At 41.1% G+C, this 16,983-nt stretch overlaps 1 protein-coding gene across 1 annotated transcript in view; it reads left to right on the top strand.

Moving 5' to 3' along the window:
* LOC122803852 (cysteine-rich protein 2-like) overlaps positions 1-16,983 on the top strand; it is a 415,299-nt gene that overhangs the window by 302,201 nt on the left and 96,115 nt on the right. The window contains exon 5 of the mRNA XM_044073534.1: positions 2,892-3,041. Coding sequence (XP_043929469.1) covers positions 2,892-3,041 — 150 coding nt within the window. The remainder of the gene's footprint in view (positions 1-2,891; positions 3,042-16,983) is intronic.

Consider the following 16,983-nt stretch of genomic DNA (forward strand, 5'->3'; position numbering starts at 1 on the left):
GCCTTTCGGTGTACAGTCTTTCTGCCATTAGTATATCACAACCACCTGTGAGGTGTGCAGCTATGAAACTTGCATCATGGTTATTAAAGGTTTCATCACAGTTAAAACATTGCTTTAATTATTTAATATGACTCAGTATTGTTTACCACAGATATTTGTTGAAACAAATTCTTAACAATGAATGTGAGTCAAACTCTTCATTGTGCAATAGAGAAGAACACAGAATTTTTAAAATGTAAAATGAGGAGCGACACTCATAATGAGCTACAGCTGAGAGGTATGGTTCTGAAATGTAAACTTGAGAAGGGTTATTCTCCCATCCCTGAGATAATACAACCAAGAGAGAAATTTTATAGTAGTAGGTGGAGAGTACATTTCATTCATTTATTTATTATTTTGTTATCTTTTTTAACTTGGTAAGTAAAAAGGTCTGTTAACCATTTTTAGCCGTAACAACCAGAGACACAAAAATGGAGCAGCATTCAGAGAAATGTTGAAATAACTTCTAATTTTGCTTTGTACTAATTAAAAAATGTCTGTCTTATTGACAGATGTAATATGGTGCTTGTGTATTAGAATACGTTGTTTAGAGAATATATGAAAATATCCAAACAGAAATGTGCACATTTGACTGATAAAGAAAACAGTGTGACACATTATAGTAACAATTAGCATTTAATAAGCTTGCCCTTTCACATAGGGACTTACTACTTGGCAGAAGCATTTTTTAATATATTGCTTAGTTTTACAAAGTTTTAGCCCTACATGAGATGTTTTTTCAGTGATATTGATTTACCATCTAGTGAATAGGCATACTGTTTCCTATTCCCAGACTGGTTTGACATTATAAATGCTGTTTCTCTTGTACAAATCATTAACCATGCTATTAAGCATCCTGAGACCCTTGACCTTATGCTTCCAAATATGTCTACTACTTGCAAACCTCCGTATATATAATTTCCTTTTGTTAAATCAGACCATATATCAGTGGTCTTTTCTTATTAAACTGAGTGGTATTTCCTCTGCAAATATCTCTGTATTTATGGACTCCTTAAAATAAAACCTTCTTTAGAAACTACAAATCTTTCTTTAATCATATTAGGAAGTTTAACAGAATTAATCCACAATAGTATTGCTTGCTCTTAGAAATTCACTGTAAATTTTCATCACATGTAATTACTATCGAGTAAGTCATGTCAATCCTCTCAAGAGCTAAGAATACCTCATCCATGGGCCTGAATAACATACCAGGTTACCTGATTATGTGTACCAATATACCTTATCTGAACTCCTATTTAAGCTCTTTCATATAAGCTTCTCTGCATTCCTGAACTGAAGCCTGGAAAACCACCATTGTAATGCCTTTGTATGAAAGTGGGACAGCTGCAGACCCTAGTAACTATAGACCTTTCAGTCTCACTAGCTTCAAATGTAAAGATATGGAATGTGTTATCTCAGACCTCATTAATCTGGATATTGAATATTTAACTCTGAAACCTCCTGCCTCTTTAATCTCTTAATTTCTTTTAAAAAGGCACAATGGATAGTGGTTATGCAGAACATACAGTATAGCTGAACCTGGCCAAGGCCTTTGATACTTTTCCCCATGTAAGCATTATTGAAAATCTTGCAAAAGTATAAATTCTGATGCTCTGCAGTGGATAGCTAGCTGGTTGTATGACAGAACCCATACATTGAGTAGAAGGTGCCACTTCTGAAAGTAAAAGTGTTACCAGTGGTGTAACATGGGACTTATGTTGTGCCCTCTCTACTGGGCTGCTTTTTCTCAGATCTTTAGTCCAACACTCTTAGCCTGTGGCGATCTAAGTTTGCTGATGATTGGGAGGTGTTACTTGTTCTTTCAGTGACTTACAGTTGTTTCAATATGGACTAGATCATGTTAACGATGGGTGCAAAGATGCTGGTTTCAAATTAAATGTGGAAAAAAAAACTTAACATAGTAAATTTTGGTAAGCAAAACATTTTCCAATACCGTATAGATAGCATATTTTTATATCGGTGAAACTCAACATCAGATTTTATTTGATACAATGATCACAGGTAAGTTTATAGTGTGAAAGCTTGTATACATGGTAGCTGTCTCTTATATTGGTATTTATTTATGTACCCAGCTATCTGATTTATTAATTTATGCCAGCTACTTTACCTTATGGGCTTATTTATTTACTTAACTTACTCGTGTGTGTACGGATGTTCAAAAGCTGTTGATACAAAGAGGATGTTTGACAGCTGTAGAATGATGTTAAGTTTTCAAGTATCTGCTTTGACTGGAAATTAGGTTACCTAAAATATTCCTTGCAGGTATAAGCATATAAGAACAACAAACTAATTATGCAGTAAATTAAAAATTTGTATCTTATGTAATAAATTTCAAAGGCTTAGGGTCAGTAAAATAACATAATTATTACTCATTAAGAGGTGTCATTGATTACTTACATTCTGTACTAATTTTTAAGCTTCCAGGATGGTAAGAATTTAAATATAAGCTAATAATTAAGATGCTTAAATAGTATGATGGATATGAATACAATTAAGGAGCACTATGGACATTCTACAGGGATAAAGCTTGTACTTGTTTACTCTGAACACGTCCTAAAATTGTGACTGGATTCACTGCCTAAAAACTGAATAAAGCAGTTCTTTCAATGTCGAACTAATGCAGCAGAATAGGAAGAATGTTCAGTAGACAAAAAACAAATAACTTACTGCTGCGGCTTTAGGTGCCAAGGGCTGGTACAATGATTATTTCATAGCTTTATATTAATAAAGAAGCTCACACTATGTAAATAGTATTCTAACGTCTGCAGAATTACAGTTCCCTGGTGTGTCAAATAAGAGTGATTGATAACAAAATGTTTGCGCATTTCTAGGTGTCAATATAGGAGGAGCAGGATCCTATATATATGAGAAACCACAGATCGATTCCCAGACATCCAATAGTCCGGTTACTGCTCCCATGGAATCTGTTCAGAAACAGGAGGAGAAGAAAATAACTAGTCTTCCCAGGCAGCCGAGTAAAGGTAAGGATAAAAGACCAGAATTTATGATTACAAAGGGGATAACTATATTTTGTTTAATATTTATTTTTGAAAAATGACCAAAGAAGATAAGAAAGTTCACTGAAATAAGATGATGCTGAAATACCGACAGCACACTTTATTTAAATAAGTTACAAAAGAAAATATAAACCTATCTTGTTTCACTAGAAATAAGATTTCCTGTTGTATCTGTGGATGACCGCAGACCAGTAAATGATGGTCACAGATTTGTAAAGTATATTTAACTCATAACCAGAATTCATTGCCTAATGAGTTCAAAGTGGCTGATGGCGTACTCCAAACAGAAAAGTTACCAGTAGAGTGTGTTGTAAGGAGTAAAGGTATTGTTTGAAGAGTTCTTCATTGCATGCATAATACAGTGGATACATGTGTTTTTGGAAGATTCTACAGCTTTAATAGGAACATTTGTTTTATGTTTGCTTACTTTATAGGCAGATATTTTACATTCAGGTTTTCATTTTCTCTTTATTATTATTAGTGTACATACTTTCCTTCCCAGTTAAAATCTAATATATATATATATATATATATATATATATATATATATATATATATATATACCTTTTTTGTGGTAAGAAGTATAGAACTTGCAGATAGGGTACACTGACAGACAAAGATACTGATGTATTCCAACCAGGAAGTGCAGAATAATCACTATATTTTTTTCCTTTATTAATTAATAGTATATATTGATAATGATGGTCAAAGCACCACTTTATCAAGACCAGTTTACATATTTTCATTGTTTTCAGTGTTGTTCCCATCCACATGCCCCAATGTGATCATTAATGAAGCTACAGAAAATAGAAGCTATAGTAAGGAAAAGCCATTCTGTTGATATGACGGCAGTGTGTATGTCTGTGTAGCTGGAGACTCTAGTTAGTGGCCTGAGTTCCTAAGGCCAGTGGTGCAGGGATTAAGTGAGCTGTTAAAGGTGAGATTGCCATCACTTTGTCCTGGTGGTCATGAAATGTATGCACTCACAGATTTTTTTTTTTTTTGAGGGGTGATGGACAGAGCTGTCGAGGCATGATTATATCAATCTACTCTATAGGGTAATGTTGGTAAATATGGCTATGATTCCCCATATTCCTGACCATGTAGCACTTATGAATAAGTTAATGTGTTGTCTGGTGGTACACTGAGGGCCGCTACACTTCCCAGACTATAGTCACCTTTGCACAAGCATACATTTGTACTGTAGCTCTCAACACTCTCTTTTTTAACTTATTCTTCCTCCTACCAAATACTACTACTGTGACATCACCAGCACCAAAACCTCAGAATGTATAACTCTTTGACACTCCTACTGTGTTTTCAAGTCTCCAGAACTAATGGTTTAGAATCTGAAGACCTCACTCACCACCTTCTCTCTGGTTTGTTCTGTCTCATGCAATAGTAGTATAGAATTACCCCCAGACTAGTGTTGCTCTGTCTCAAGCACCGTAAGTGCAGCATCAGACCTCTCCCTGTTTTCTTGTTCTCTGCACCAGTTCTTTAGAAAGCAGATCCTCCTCTCACTTGTCTAGTGCTGGCACAGCCCTGTATATTACAGGCCGTTTGAGGTGTACTGAATTATTCCTTTATACAATACATAACGTTGCATAAAAAATACATGTACATCCCATTTTAATACTTCTTGAGAATAGTGGGCTTTCACTTATCCAGTTTATCTACTGATTTCACAAGCAGTCCTAGCCCTTCCTTGTACGTTTGTAGGTTGCATTGGTCAGATGTTTATAGTGCATGCAATTGTTTTTCCATGCAACTCTCCCATGCCCCACATAGTCCACTTATCAACTGAAATGCACATAGCATTAGTAGAGAAGTAATTTGCATCTCTCTCTCTCTGCTAAAGAGCAGTACCCTTCAGCTGGCTGGAATAAAGGGGGTTGTAATGGGGCATTGCCATGTCTAAATCACAAACTACAATTTTGTCAGTCATGTAAAGCACAGCCCAACCATGACCTACCCCCCTCCCCATTGTTTGCGGTATTAAATAGTATTATGTTATGCAGTTTTTGCTAAGTATGAATTTATTTAATTTTATTCAAAATGTATTTACTGGGGTAGTGCACTGATAAAAAAATGCCATTTGGTAGCACAGCCTGAATAAAAAAAAATCAAAAATATTGAGAAGTAAATGTACAAGTACAAAGAGCAAGAAACCTATTGTTTATAAAAATAGGAAATGCATAATTTTACAAGCAGTACAAAAACAAAAAAATAAAATAAGAAGGAGGAAATAAAAGAAAATATACAAACCACCTGCAAGTCTCAGCCTAGTGATCTTCTCTGAGTCCTGGCCTCCACCAGGACTCAAGAAAGAGATCCATCCAGCATACTCCGCCCCCTAGGGGTGGTACTTCCATCTTCCCTGCCAGTTCCATAAAGCAGCTGAGATGGTAATTGGACTTGTCACATGTGCCATATTTAGGGCTTCATCCCTTTATGCCATTGCAGCTGGCTAGTGATATGGTTTTGTGCCTTGGGCTCACACCCAGTAGCTAACTCCCATGCCTTCCTCTCCTTACATGTCTCATACTACCATGCAGATACAGCTTGGCAGAGCAGTCTGAACATCCCAGGCTGGTGTACTGTATACCATACACATCTTTTTGCAGTCAGTCCTGGCTTTGCAGTGGGTTAGACTGCAGTGCCATAGGACGAAAGTCAATATGGGCAGCTCATTCTCATCCTCTGTCATTGACTCCATCATCTCCTGGGCCATCAGTCAATCTTGGAACACGTGGGACACATTTAGGGCTTTATTCCTCTGTGCCACAGAGCATGCAAATGGCTTCTGTCCTCTTTATTCGCAAATTAGTAATATGCCACTGATGCCACAGAAAGTAATTCTAGTGACTGCTTTAAATTTCAACATTATAGGTGAATTTCCTGTGCATTTTTTTCATTTACATTATAACTATATTTTTCAAGTTAGCACCCTCCTGTAACTCGAAATGCTGTTCTGGTGAAACCCATCCCAAGAACACTGCCAACCATGCACTAGACTGCAATGACAACAGAGGCTTTTTAAAATGTGTTAAAGTAATCAGTAATAATCAGTTGTTAGAAAAGTGTTGTGATAACAGAGTGACACTGTGACTTCTTGCTTAAGGAAGTCACAGGAGCTGTGAAACAATTCCTGAGGTTTTAAAAAAAGAGGGGGGCAGCCTCAAAATTCAGTAAAATTTTCCTATACTTTTGGAGCCCTTCTGGTATAAATTTGGTTAATGAGTTTGTCAAAAGTTGAAGTATATGCCAATAGCTTGGCCCACTGAGGGAGGAGCAGTGTGTCTGACTTTTCGTAAAGTAACATGAGTTTGGCAATGGATTTGGGAAACCTGAGTGTCTGCAAGGATGGCATAACCATGCCAATTGCCATGATACCATTGCATACCAGTGCTGAAAAGGAGAAAAAAAAACATGCATGTGTTTCACATACGCACTGATGAACTTTATCAGTATATACAGGTTTTTTTAGATACTTGCTAGGCATGAGGGTCTAGGAGGCCATTAAGTAGCCACTGCCTAGCCGAGTTTGGCAACTACCTAACAGCATTGTCTGGTTAAGTGACTTGACACAAAAAATATAATTCCCACTTCTCTAATCCTTACTTGATCAGAAATCCAGTAAAAACAATGATCCAAAAAAGAATGGAAATGGACCAGCAGTTGACACAAAAACTTGTAAATATATGCTTTATTAAAACAATAAAATCAGTCCAATGTGATGTTAACAGAGGCAGAAGCATTTACTCCATTTTGTGTTTTTATTTATTTATGTTTAATAAAGTATGTATTTTGTGGTCCTGTCTGGTCTATTTTTGTTGTTTTGGATCATTGTTTTGTTGGCTCACTAAATGTAGGTTGAGGGAATCAAATCCTGGACTGCAGGAAGCAGTTCATTCATTTGCTCATAACATTAGATTCATAGTTGTGAGTCAGTGGGGTCAGAAGTGATGGGGGCTCTTGTATTACAGGAAAATGATGAGGAACAGTGGTTGTTGGTGCATGACCTCATAATCAATCAATCAATAAGTAAATAAATAAAAACCTATGATATATAGTTTATATTTTCTTTAGTCTAGCAATGTTTTGTGGTAATCCCATGACATTTTAATGAAAGTACAATAGTAACCATACACATCAATATTTGGATGTAATATTGAGGGACCCCCATGATGGATCCTGTGTAGATTTTCTTCTCCACCAGTAAGCATTTGGTATCTTTTACCAGACGTCCCCATGCTTCGAGATGGAGCTGTGCTTGTGATGATGCATACCGTGATGGTGATGATGGATTACATAAGGGTGCTAGTATCTGCATCTGCTGCTTCTTTTTCTGCCAGTTCAAAAGGTTGCATCTCATTTTTTGCTATTACTAGCAACTGTTTCTTTGTTCATATTTCCTTAGGATATTCTCAAGTTGTATTTCCAAATTAGAGAAAATGGCAGAAGTAGGCTGCATGTGGGATGGAAGAGTCCCTCTTGAAGCCTGTGATGGACTGGAGTTTCACCTGGTATGTTGCTTGGATGATTGGCTGTAACTGGTGACTCCTAGAAGTCAGTCTGCACTTCCTGGATCTTCTCATGTCTTTGCAGGAACAGAGATCTCTCCTAACTAGCATGAGTTGGATCTCATTTTGGTCCACCATTTCTGCTAAAGACTTGAGACCTGGAAGAGGCATACAACAAGCTTTCTATCCTTGGGGAATGTACCTTACATTGTCACACTACCTAATCAGCTTGGCCCAATGTCTTTCTGGCCTAATAGTGAGATATGCCTTCTGAAGGCATCTAGTCATAAATTGTGGGCTATCCAAGGCTGAGACTTTATCACTTAAAGTTTCACCCTCAGCTCTGCTTGTATTGTTGACCCCGGTTAAGGGAAAACATGCAGTGAATCTTAGTTTGTGTGGACATTACCTACTTCTGTGAGGGATATAAACCTTAGACTGCCATGCCTGTCTTGCAGCAGTATCACTGTGGTCTCTGGTCACCATGGGGTATTCTAGCATGGAGTTTCCACTCTGAGATACATACCTACCTTCCCCATGACAGATGTGAGCAGACACTGCCTTGTTGCTCCTTACATTCCCTCACCAACATCTCTAGCTCCTGGGCCACTGACTGCACCAAGCATGTCTGGGTTGTAAACTGGGCTTAATCTTATAATGCTGGCAACTGGTCTAAGAACATAGTTCTTAACTGTGTCTAGCTAGCCTAGAGGCTATGGAGGGTGCTTGGATTCCTCTTGGGTGTCCACAGACTCCCCACCAGCCCCCACATACACAAGTAACTTAGGTGGGGGAGGGGGTTCTGGCGACTGTTTGGATGGATGTGTTGTCTCCCTTTGCCTCCTTGATGGTGTCATTATATCCTGAGACCTGCTTTCCAACAGGATCCTGCAAAGGATGTCTGGACTACTTGCATCTCTTCAGTTCAGGTGGGAGCAGTTCTTGAAGTGAGCAGAGTGATACTGGTTATCTCCTTGTACAAATTCTGTTGTCATTAGGGATGTTCTGTACCATTGAAAGTCTTCATGCAGGAGAATGAATAAGGTCTTCTCTATGTTCCAGTTGGGAGATTGTGCTCTGGCTCATTGTGGCAATCCCCAACCTTAGAGAGTTTTGCTGCCTGTTCTAAGTGGACAGCCTCCATATTTTGGGGGCCTTGAAGTTTTTGTTTGACAAACATGCCTTTTTGCCATATGATCAGTGGTACCATGTTATGGGATTTCATTCAAGGGTTATTGCACTTTCCAGTGGCTTAGCTTCCTCCTCTTCTACAGCCCCTTAGGTCTGAGCAGCGGAAGGTGTGCCTTCCTGCCCATGGGCAGGCATTTGTTTTTCTTTTCTTCCTCTCCTTTAGTAGGCAGTCTTTGTCCCTGTTCAGTTTTTTTTTCTTCTGGTTCATACAAAGGAGCTCAAACTGGGGGATGAGTAGGCCACTACCCATCCTAGTGGCATTGTGGTATTCAGGATGGTGGCTTTAACCCAGGAGCAACTAGTCCAGGTTGAGGTGGACAGTTGTTTAGCCTGGTGCCCTCGGGATGGAAGGTAGGCAACTCATTTTTTTTGTGGGAGTGAATTTGTTTCCTGGGACCAATGGTTTATCCACCTTTGGACTCCCCTTTGAAGTAGCTGCCTCTTTGTGTACTATATCTGCCTGCAATAGGCTTGATCACTGCAGCCATATTAGACGGTCATTCTTTTCAAAGGCAGTATGTCTACCCTATGGCCTAAGAGTTGGCCATTCTGTTCAGATGTTCCCTAGTACTCACCTTCCTACTGGTGTGATTCTTTGGATTTTTCAACCCTGGTAGTTTTTTTCTTGATATTTAGCCCAGCTACAGACCTATCAAAGCGGTTCCTTGATTTTGTTATCAGATGGATAATTTATTACCATGTCAGCTGATTTATAAGGCTAACCTTCTTGTAGGGCCAGAAATATTCTCCTCCTGTCTCCTGTACATGGACAATCTCTCCAACTAGCTTTGCCTACTGATGTTTCCTGCAATTCCGGCAAGTATGTGCTTTGTATTATTATGATAGGGGTGTCAGATCTTCATTGCTGTTCTCAATTTGCTGGTGGGTGCTGGTTAGTGGTGAGGGGCAAACTGACAGCTGCACTTATATAGGTGTGACTCCACCCCAACCCACCAATCTTCACTCCTCCCTTTCTTCCCAAAACAAAACAAAATAGATGCCCCAGTAGATTCAGAATGTGCTTTCACCTTGATACATACAAACTTGCAAGGATTACTATACTTCACCCTCTGTAGGATATATTTAAAATAGTCCCATCCCAAAGTACTTTTCCAACTGTTTGGAAGAAAGACATCAAGAAACCTCCTGCTCAAACTTATCTTAATCCAATCCTCTGCCAGCTTTTGATCTATTCTAATACTACTTGTACTGGGCAGAATCCTAGAGACAATTGCACATGCAGCTTGCAGATTATATTCAAAATTGTCCCTTCTTTCTAGGCACTGACATGGCTTTTGGACTGGGTGGAGTACATCCATTACTATGTGGAATGTTACAGATGGCATACTCCTTACCATGGCCAAAGTGAATTTCAGAAGTGCAGTTTTAAAAGGCTTGACCAAAGTTTTCAATCTAGTAGATGCCCCACTGTCCTTTTGGATTATTCCTAAGGCTTGCCAGTGATTTAACAACTATCATCTTTGCAGACACTGACAATTTTTTAAACATCTGTTTAAAATTTAAGCAGTAACAGTTTTCATGTAATCTTAGGTTTTGCAGTTAAGCAAGGCAATTTATTCTGTCCCAACAGAGGGGAACCTACTTCTCTTTGGCATTTGACACATAATGTTTTCCTTTTGTCTCAGTAGTAGAGAGAGAATATTCAGCTGGAAAGCATACAGCATAACTAATGCAGGTTTTTACTGGCAGACATAAAAGTAGTCTTGGCTTGTAGACTTTTAAATTGTTAAAAGATCATGCATATGCACACTTTCAGCTTCTCTTTCCCTATTCCTGGTTAGAAGAAATCGCACCTCTAGCTCCTTGTAGTTGCCTGAAGAGTTTCAGAACATAATCCTAGCAGTAGGTAGCAACTTTCTCCAGTATGATCATCGTGCATACAGCTGCAGTCATAACAGATGGGTTATCCTGCCGTCAGGCGGGTCCTCGGTCGGCCGAATTCCAAAGTCTAGGTCCGGCGTCGGATGTTGTCGCTTCTTCCCTGATGTCAGTGCGGCAGGGGTATAAAAGAACCAGCCGACGCCATTTTCTTCAGTCTTTCTTTCTGCGCGGTGCCCGAAGCAGAAGCAGTTTGCAAGTGCCAGTCGGCCAGCTCCTGAGATTACGAATATTTTTCAACCAAAGTCTTCTTGAAAGCTAAGTAGCCTGTTGGGGAAACTTTTCTTGCCTCAGACTGATGTCAGACAAAGTTAATAATTGCATTTCATGTGGGAAGCAAATACCGCATAAGGATTTCCATTCCCTCTGCATTCCTTGCTTAGGCCCAGACCACGACGTCTCGGCCTGTCGTTTTTGTGCTACATTCAACAAATGCACTGTTAAGCGTCGGGCAGAGTTCACCCAACACTATTTTGGCAAAAAGTTTAATTACATTATGTCGTCGGATACTTCGACTCCAGTTTTGAGTAAAAGACGCAAAGATAAGGACCGACATATGAGGTCCGCGACTTCTACCGACACCACGCTAAGGCCGACTACAGGTGCTCCGGTTCTCAGCGAGGCACCTACGCAGCCCCTGACTACTTCACTTCCTTAGCGGTGTCTTCTGTGCCCGAGGTCACAGGCTCCTCGGCCCACATCCCGATTACATATACCGACGCCACTCTTGGCGGGGAAACTCTGAGTTTAGACAGGCCTGCCACCTCTCAAGGTGTCTTCAGGCCTTCTTCTTCATTTTCCATTAAGGCTTTCACTAAATTTAAAGCAGCCATGCATGCTAAAAGACAAGCTACACAGGGCCCCTCTCAAGGCCCCATGCCTAAAAAACAGATGCTCAAAATGGCTGAGGATTTGATTACTCTTATCAGGGGTTCTCAACCCCCCTCGGACAAAAGGCCCAGAGTGGAGGAAGAATACCCTTCCTCGGACCAGGCCTCCATTACTTCAGAACATTCTGAAGACCAGGAACATTCATACTCCCCTTTTGAAGATTCTGATGCAGAGGAGTCTATTCCCTCTGTCCCCCCCCCCTGAGGACTACTCTTTTGGGGAAACCTTGCATACCTTGAGGGAACACTTCCACTGGGAAGGCCAAGATTACTCGGACTCTAGGCTCAGGGATTTCCTCTTGCTCCCTCAGCACATGCCTCTGGCTATCCCTCCTGTCTTAGACATACTAGATGATGTGTATTCAGAGGCCAGCCTTAACCCAGATTCTTTACCTCCAGCTCCAGTCAAGCCTGACAGGTATTTCCGGGTTCCTGATTCACACCAATTCCTATACAAAAGCCATGCGGCTGACCCAGAAACTATTTCACAGGGTCCCAAGGGAATTAAGGCCTCCACTGCCAAAAATCCATTACCTTCAGAGAGAGATTCCAGAGCTTTAGAAAGGTGGGGGGAAAAGGTATACACCTCGGCCACTTTAACCATGAGGGCATTAAACTGTCAGTTCCATATGTTAAAGTATCAACAGTTTTTATTATCTCAGTTGAAAAGCAAAATGTCACAACCTGAACAACCAGACTTGAAGGAGTTGCAGGATTTGTTGCATAGTGCAGAACTAGTGAGTAAACATACCTTGCAATGTGGTTTTGATGCTTTAGAGGCCTCATGTAGAGCTGCTGTTACAGGATCAGTCATACGTAGACATGCTTGGCTCAAAGAGCAAACCTTACCAGATCATGTCAAAGCTAAATTACTAGATGCACCTCTTCAAAAAGATGTATAGTTTGGTATTATAGCTGAGGAGGTATTAAAGAAAATGGAGGAAAAGGCAAAATCAATGCAAACAGTGAAAGATTTCCTACAGGTACAACCTCCACATTTCAGTAGAAATTGGCCTTCAAAAAATTGGTCCTTTCCAGCCATGGACAGACCTCAAAGAGGTAGATACAGGCACCCGAGGGGTAGAGGGCAATCTCAAGGATCATTTAGAGGCAGACAATGGCAAGCACCTACACCAAGAGGTGGAGAGGCTAGATCACAGCCATTCAGAAAGCAGAACCAATGACTTTCTCCTTTGCATGCCAAGCAAGGCTCTAATGGCAGCACCTTTAGGTGGAAAACTGGCATTATTTTTGAAAAATTGGCATACTGTCACAAAAGACAAATGGATCCTGGACATTATAGACAGAGGCTACAGATTCCACTTTCACACCTTTCCAAAAATGAGAGGCATGCCAAACCTGCCACAAAATCAAAGGGCAGAGGCACAAAAACAAATTTCAGCTCTCATGGACATGAAAGCTATTCAAGAGGTACCTGCACAAGAGCAGGGTCAAGGTTTTTATTCCAGACTATTCCTGGTACTAAGGAAGGACAAAGATTGGAGACCTATTTTGGACCTATCCATCCTAAACACATATTTACTCATACCAAAATTCAAGATGCTCACATTACAGCAGCTTCTTCCCATGCTGGGCAAGGAGTCTTGGCTGGTAACACTGGACCTCAAGGAGGCATACCTGCATGTCCCTATCAGACAAGATTGCAGAAGGTACCTCAGATTTCTTGCAGGTTCAACCCATTATCAATTCTCTGCATTGCCCTTTGGCTTATCTACTGTGCCCAGAGTGTTCACAAAATGCCTGGCATCAGTAATTGCCTTCAGCAGACTTCAAGGGATACAAATATACCCATATTTGGACGACTGCCTGATCCAAGCGGACAGCAAGCACATACTTCTGAAACACCTGGCATTTGTAATAAAGTTGTTGAACTCTCTGGGATACACAGTCAACAAAAAGAAATCAAGACTAATACCCTCTCAAACAATAATTTTCCTGGGTGCCAGCTTGAATACAAACACCCAGATGGCCTACCTCACGCCAGGGAAACAAGGGCAACTAACTCAATACTTCAGAAAACTGGCAATCTTCACCAGGCTGACTGCAAGGAAAATCCTGCAGGCTCTGGGATTCATGGCATCTTGCATCCTGCTAATCCCATGTGCAAAGCTGCATATGAGGAAACTTCAATGGTACCTAAAAACTTATCGTCTCAACACAGCCACAGTTTGGAAACAATTATACCACTGATTCCATGCCTCCAAAAGGAATTTCTGTGGTGGGCTCAAGCATGCCAAAGAAACATAGGTTTCCCATTCTGCTTGCCTCAAGCAAATGGTCCCAAAAAGAAAAGCACCTACACATCAATCAAAAGGAAATGCTAGCAGTAAAAAATGCTATTATGGCTTTCAAAGACCTTCTGCATCCAGGCCAGCTATTGATAAGGACAGACAACACCATAGTGATGTGGTACATAAACAAACAGGGAGGAACCCATTCATATCCCCTGTGCAGGCTAGCCATGTCTCTTTGGAACATGGCTCTGGAATTACAAATCTAACTTCAAGCACAATTCCTGCCAGGCAAGGAAAACATGCTGGCAGACAACCTAAGCAGAAATATGACAGATCCACATGAATGGAAGTTGCATCCTCAAGTTTTTACAAAGATAATTCAAGCATGGGGAAGGCCAGACATAGATCTCTTTGCTACCCACAGAAATTACCAATTGGCAAAATTCTGCTCAAGGACCTATCATCCACAGACCTGGAAAGTGGACGCACTCTTTCAGTTGGACAACAATGACAGTTTATGCCTTTCCACCTCTTCCTCTGCTGCCCAAAGTTCTATTAAAAGCCAGAGCAGACAGACCAAAGATGATTCTCATTGCTCCAGACTGGCCAAGACAACATTGGTACCCACTCCTGAGGAGCCTGACGCATTCCCCACCATGGATCCTGCCTCTAATGCCTCTTCTGTTGACCCCAGCGCAACTTCAAAACTCTTCACAGTCAGCTGAAAACACTCAATCTAGCCGCATGGAGGATTCCTTAAATTCACAACAGACCCTACTCTCCGAGGAGGTGCAGGATGTCATTTTGGAGGCCAGAAGGCCTTCTACTAGAAAAGCCTACTCTGCAAAATGGAAATGGTTTTGTGCCTGGAATCAGAAAAAGGGTCAGAATCCTGGAATACTGAATTTACCTCAAATATTACAGTACCTAGCAGAGCTGCTAAGCAGTGGACTTTCATTCTCCTCCATCAAAATCCATGCCTCAGCCATTTCTGCTCAATACAACACTGATCCTCCTTTATTCTCTCACCCTCTCTTAAGACAGTTCCTCAGAGGGGCTAAGAATATAAAACCCCCAAGGAAGCAACCAGTACCTGCTTGGGACCTCAATTTAATTCTAGAAAAACTGACCCTGCCTCCATTTGAGCCAGCTGCTTCAACAGAACTGCAATATTTGTCATGGAAAACAGCCTTCCTTCTGGCTATCACCTCAGCACGCAGGGTTTCGGAACTACAAGCCCTCATGGCTGTGCAGCCAACCCTTCCTTTATGCCAAAGGTAGTATCCAGGGTAGCCTTGAATCAGGCTATCCACTTACCTACCTTTTACCCTAATCCACAAAACAAAGGGGAGAGACTACTACATTCCTTGGACATTCACAGACAGCTTCGTTATTATTTGGACAGAGCAAAGCCATTCAGAAAATCAGAGCAACTCTTTGTGCCCTATGCTACAGGTGCTCAAGGGAAGGCTATTTCCAAACAGACAATCTCAAAATGGATAGCCCACTGCATACGCTTTTGTTATTCTTTTCATGGTAAAACTGTACCTACAGGTATCCGATCTCACTCCACAAGGGCCACAGCTACCTCTGCAGCTTTCCTCAGGGGGGTTCCTACCAAAGATATATTGGAAGCAGCCACGTGGAGTTCTGTACATACTTTCTCCAAGCACTATCACCTACCATTATACTCCAAATCTAGAGCGGGCTTTGCCACTGCAGTCTTGCAGCGCATCCTTGCTCCTCCTAGTTCCACTTAGTGCCTACCACCCCTTTTTTAGCTTTGGGATTCTACCCATCTGTTATGACTGCAGCTATATGCACGATGAACGTAGTACAGTTTTGTACCTACCATAAATGTAGATGTTCGAGTGCTAATACAGCTGCAGTCCAGGTTTCCCTCCCTCCTTCCCCTCTTGGGATAGGCCTAATAGCTAACACCTCCTCATACAACCTGATTGGGGTATTCTTTTATGGTGTATTTGCTTGCAACTACTGTTTTTTGATTATATTGCATTGCATTATTACATAAATTTATGTTTTGCCTTCCTTCTGGGGGCACCTGACATCTGGGGCAAGAAAAACTGAAGAAAATGGCATTGGCTGGTTCTTTTATACCCCTGCCACACTGACGTCAGGGAAGAAGCGACGACATCCGACGCCGGACCTAGACTTTGGAATTCGGCCGACCGAGGACCCGCCTGACGGCAGGATAACCCATCTGTTATGACTGCAGCTGTATTAGCACTCGAACATCTACATTTATGGTAGGTACAAAACTGTACTTTTTGTTTTAGAGAATTAAAAGGCTTTCCTCTGCCTTCACTCAGCTCACGCTCTCATCTAAAATCCTCATAACTGCCCTCACATTCAGCAGCATTTTTTTTCACTGAACTTTTTTTGGTCCTCTTCACCTGCTGGACATTGAGCCACTGCCCCAGCTCATTTATTCCCCATCACTAGAGTGAGACGTATTCACAGCATGGTTATCATACAGGCACCCAAGAGGTTTTTTTTCTGTTTTTGGAACTAACCCCACCTTTAATGGCTGACATGGGTACGCATGTCACCACACAGGCATCTTGTGTCCTCTTCCTGATAAGTGTATGTTCCCATGAAGACTGCTGTCACCAGTTAGGGATCACTAAGCCCTAGTCCCCCAAATCTTCAGCTGCTCAGGAGTTAATTGCTTGATTGGACCACCAGCACCCTCCCCCAAGATGAGACAGATTGGTTCCTCTAGTGCCCCAATATACTGTTTGATTTCAGGTCATTCAGGGTGTTATGTCTATGTTCAGAGCTGGGCTCACACATGACCGCTTTGGTTTTCAACCCTAGAGTCTAGCTCGCCTTACACTCTCTGCAGTACTGCTTAAAAAGAACTCTCTCTCCTTTTGATTTCAACACTGGCAGGCATACCTGAGCAGCTAATGGGTTACAGGAACAACAAGATGGCTCACTGGAAAGATCACTGTATCAGAACTCCAAGCTCTAGGGTTCAATCCGGAATTCTGGTCATTGTCTAAGTGAAGTTTCTATGTTCTTCTCATGACTGCAGGGGGTTTCTCTGGATGCTTCTGGTTCTTTCTACATTTGAAAAACATGCCACTTGATTTGCTGCACCAAATTGACTGTATATTTATAT

Source organism: Protopterus annectens, chromosome 6.part0, assembly GCF_019279795.1.
Source record: "Protopterus annectens isolate FY-2018-M chromosome 6.part0, PAN1.0, whole genome shotgun sequence".
NCBI lineage: Eukaryota > Metazoa > Chordata > Ceratodontiformes > Protopteridae > Protopterus > Protopterus annectens.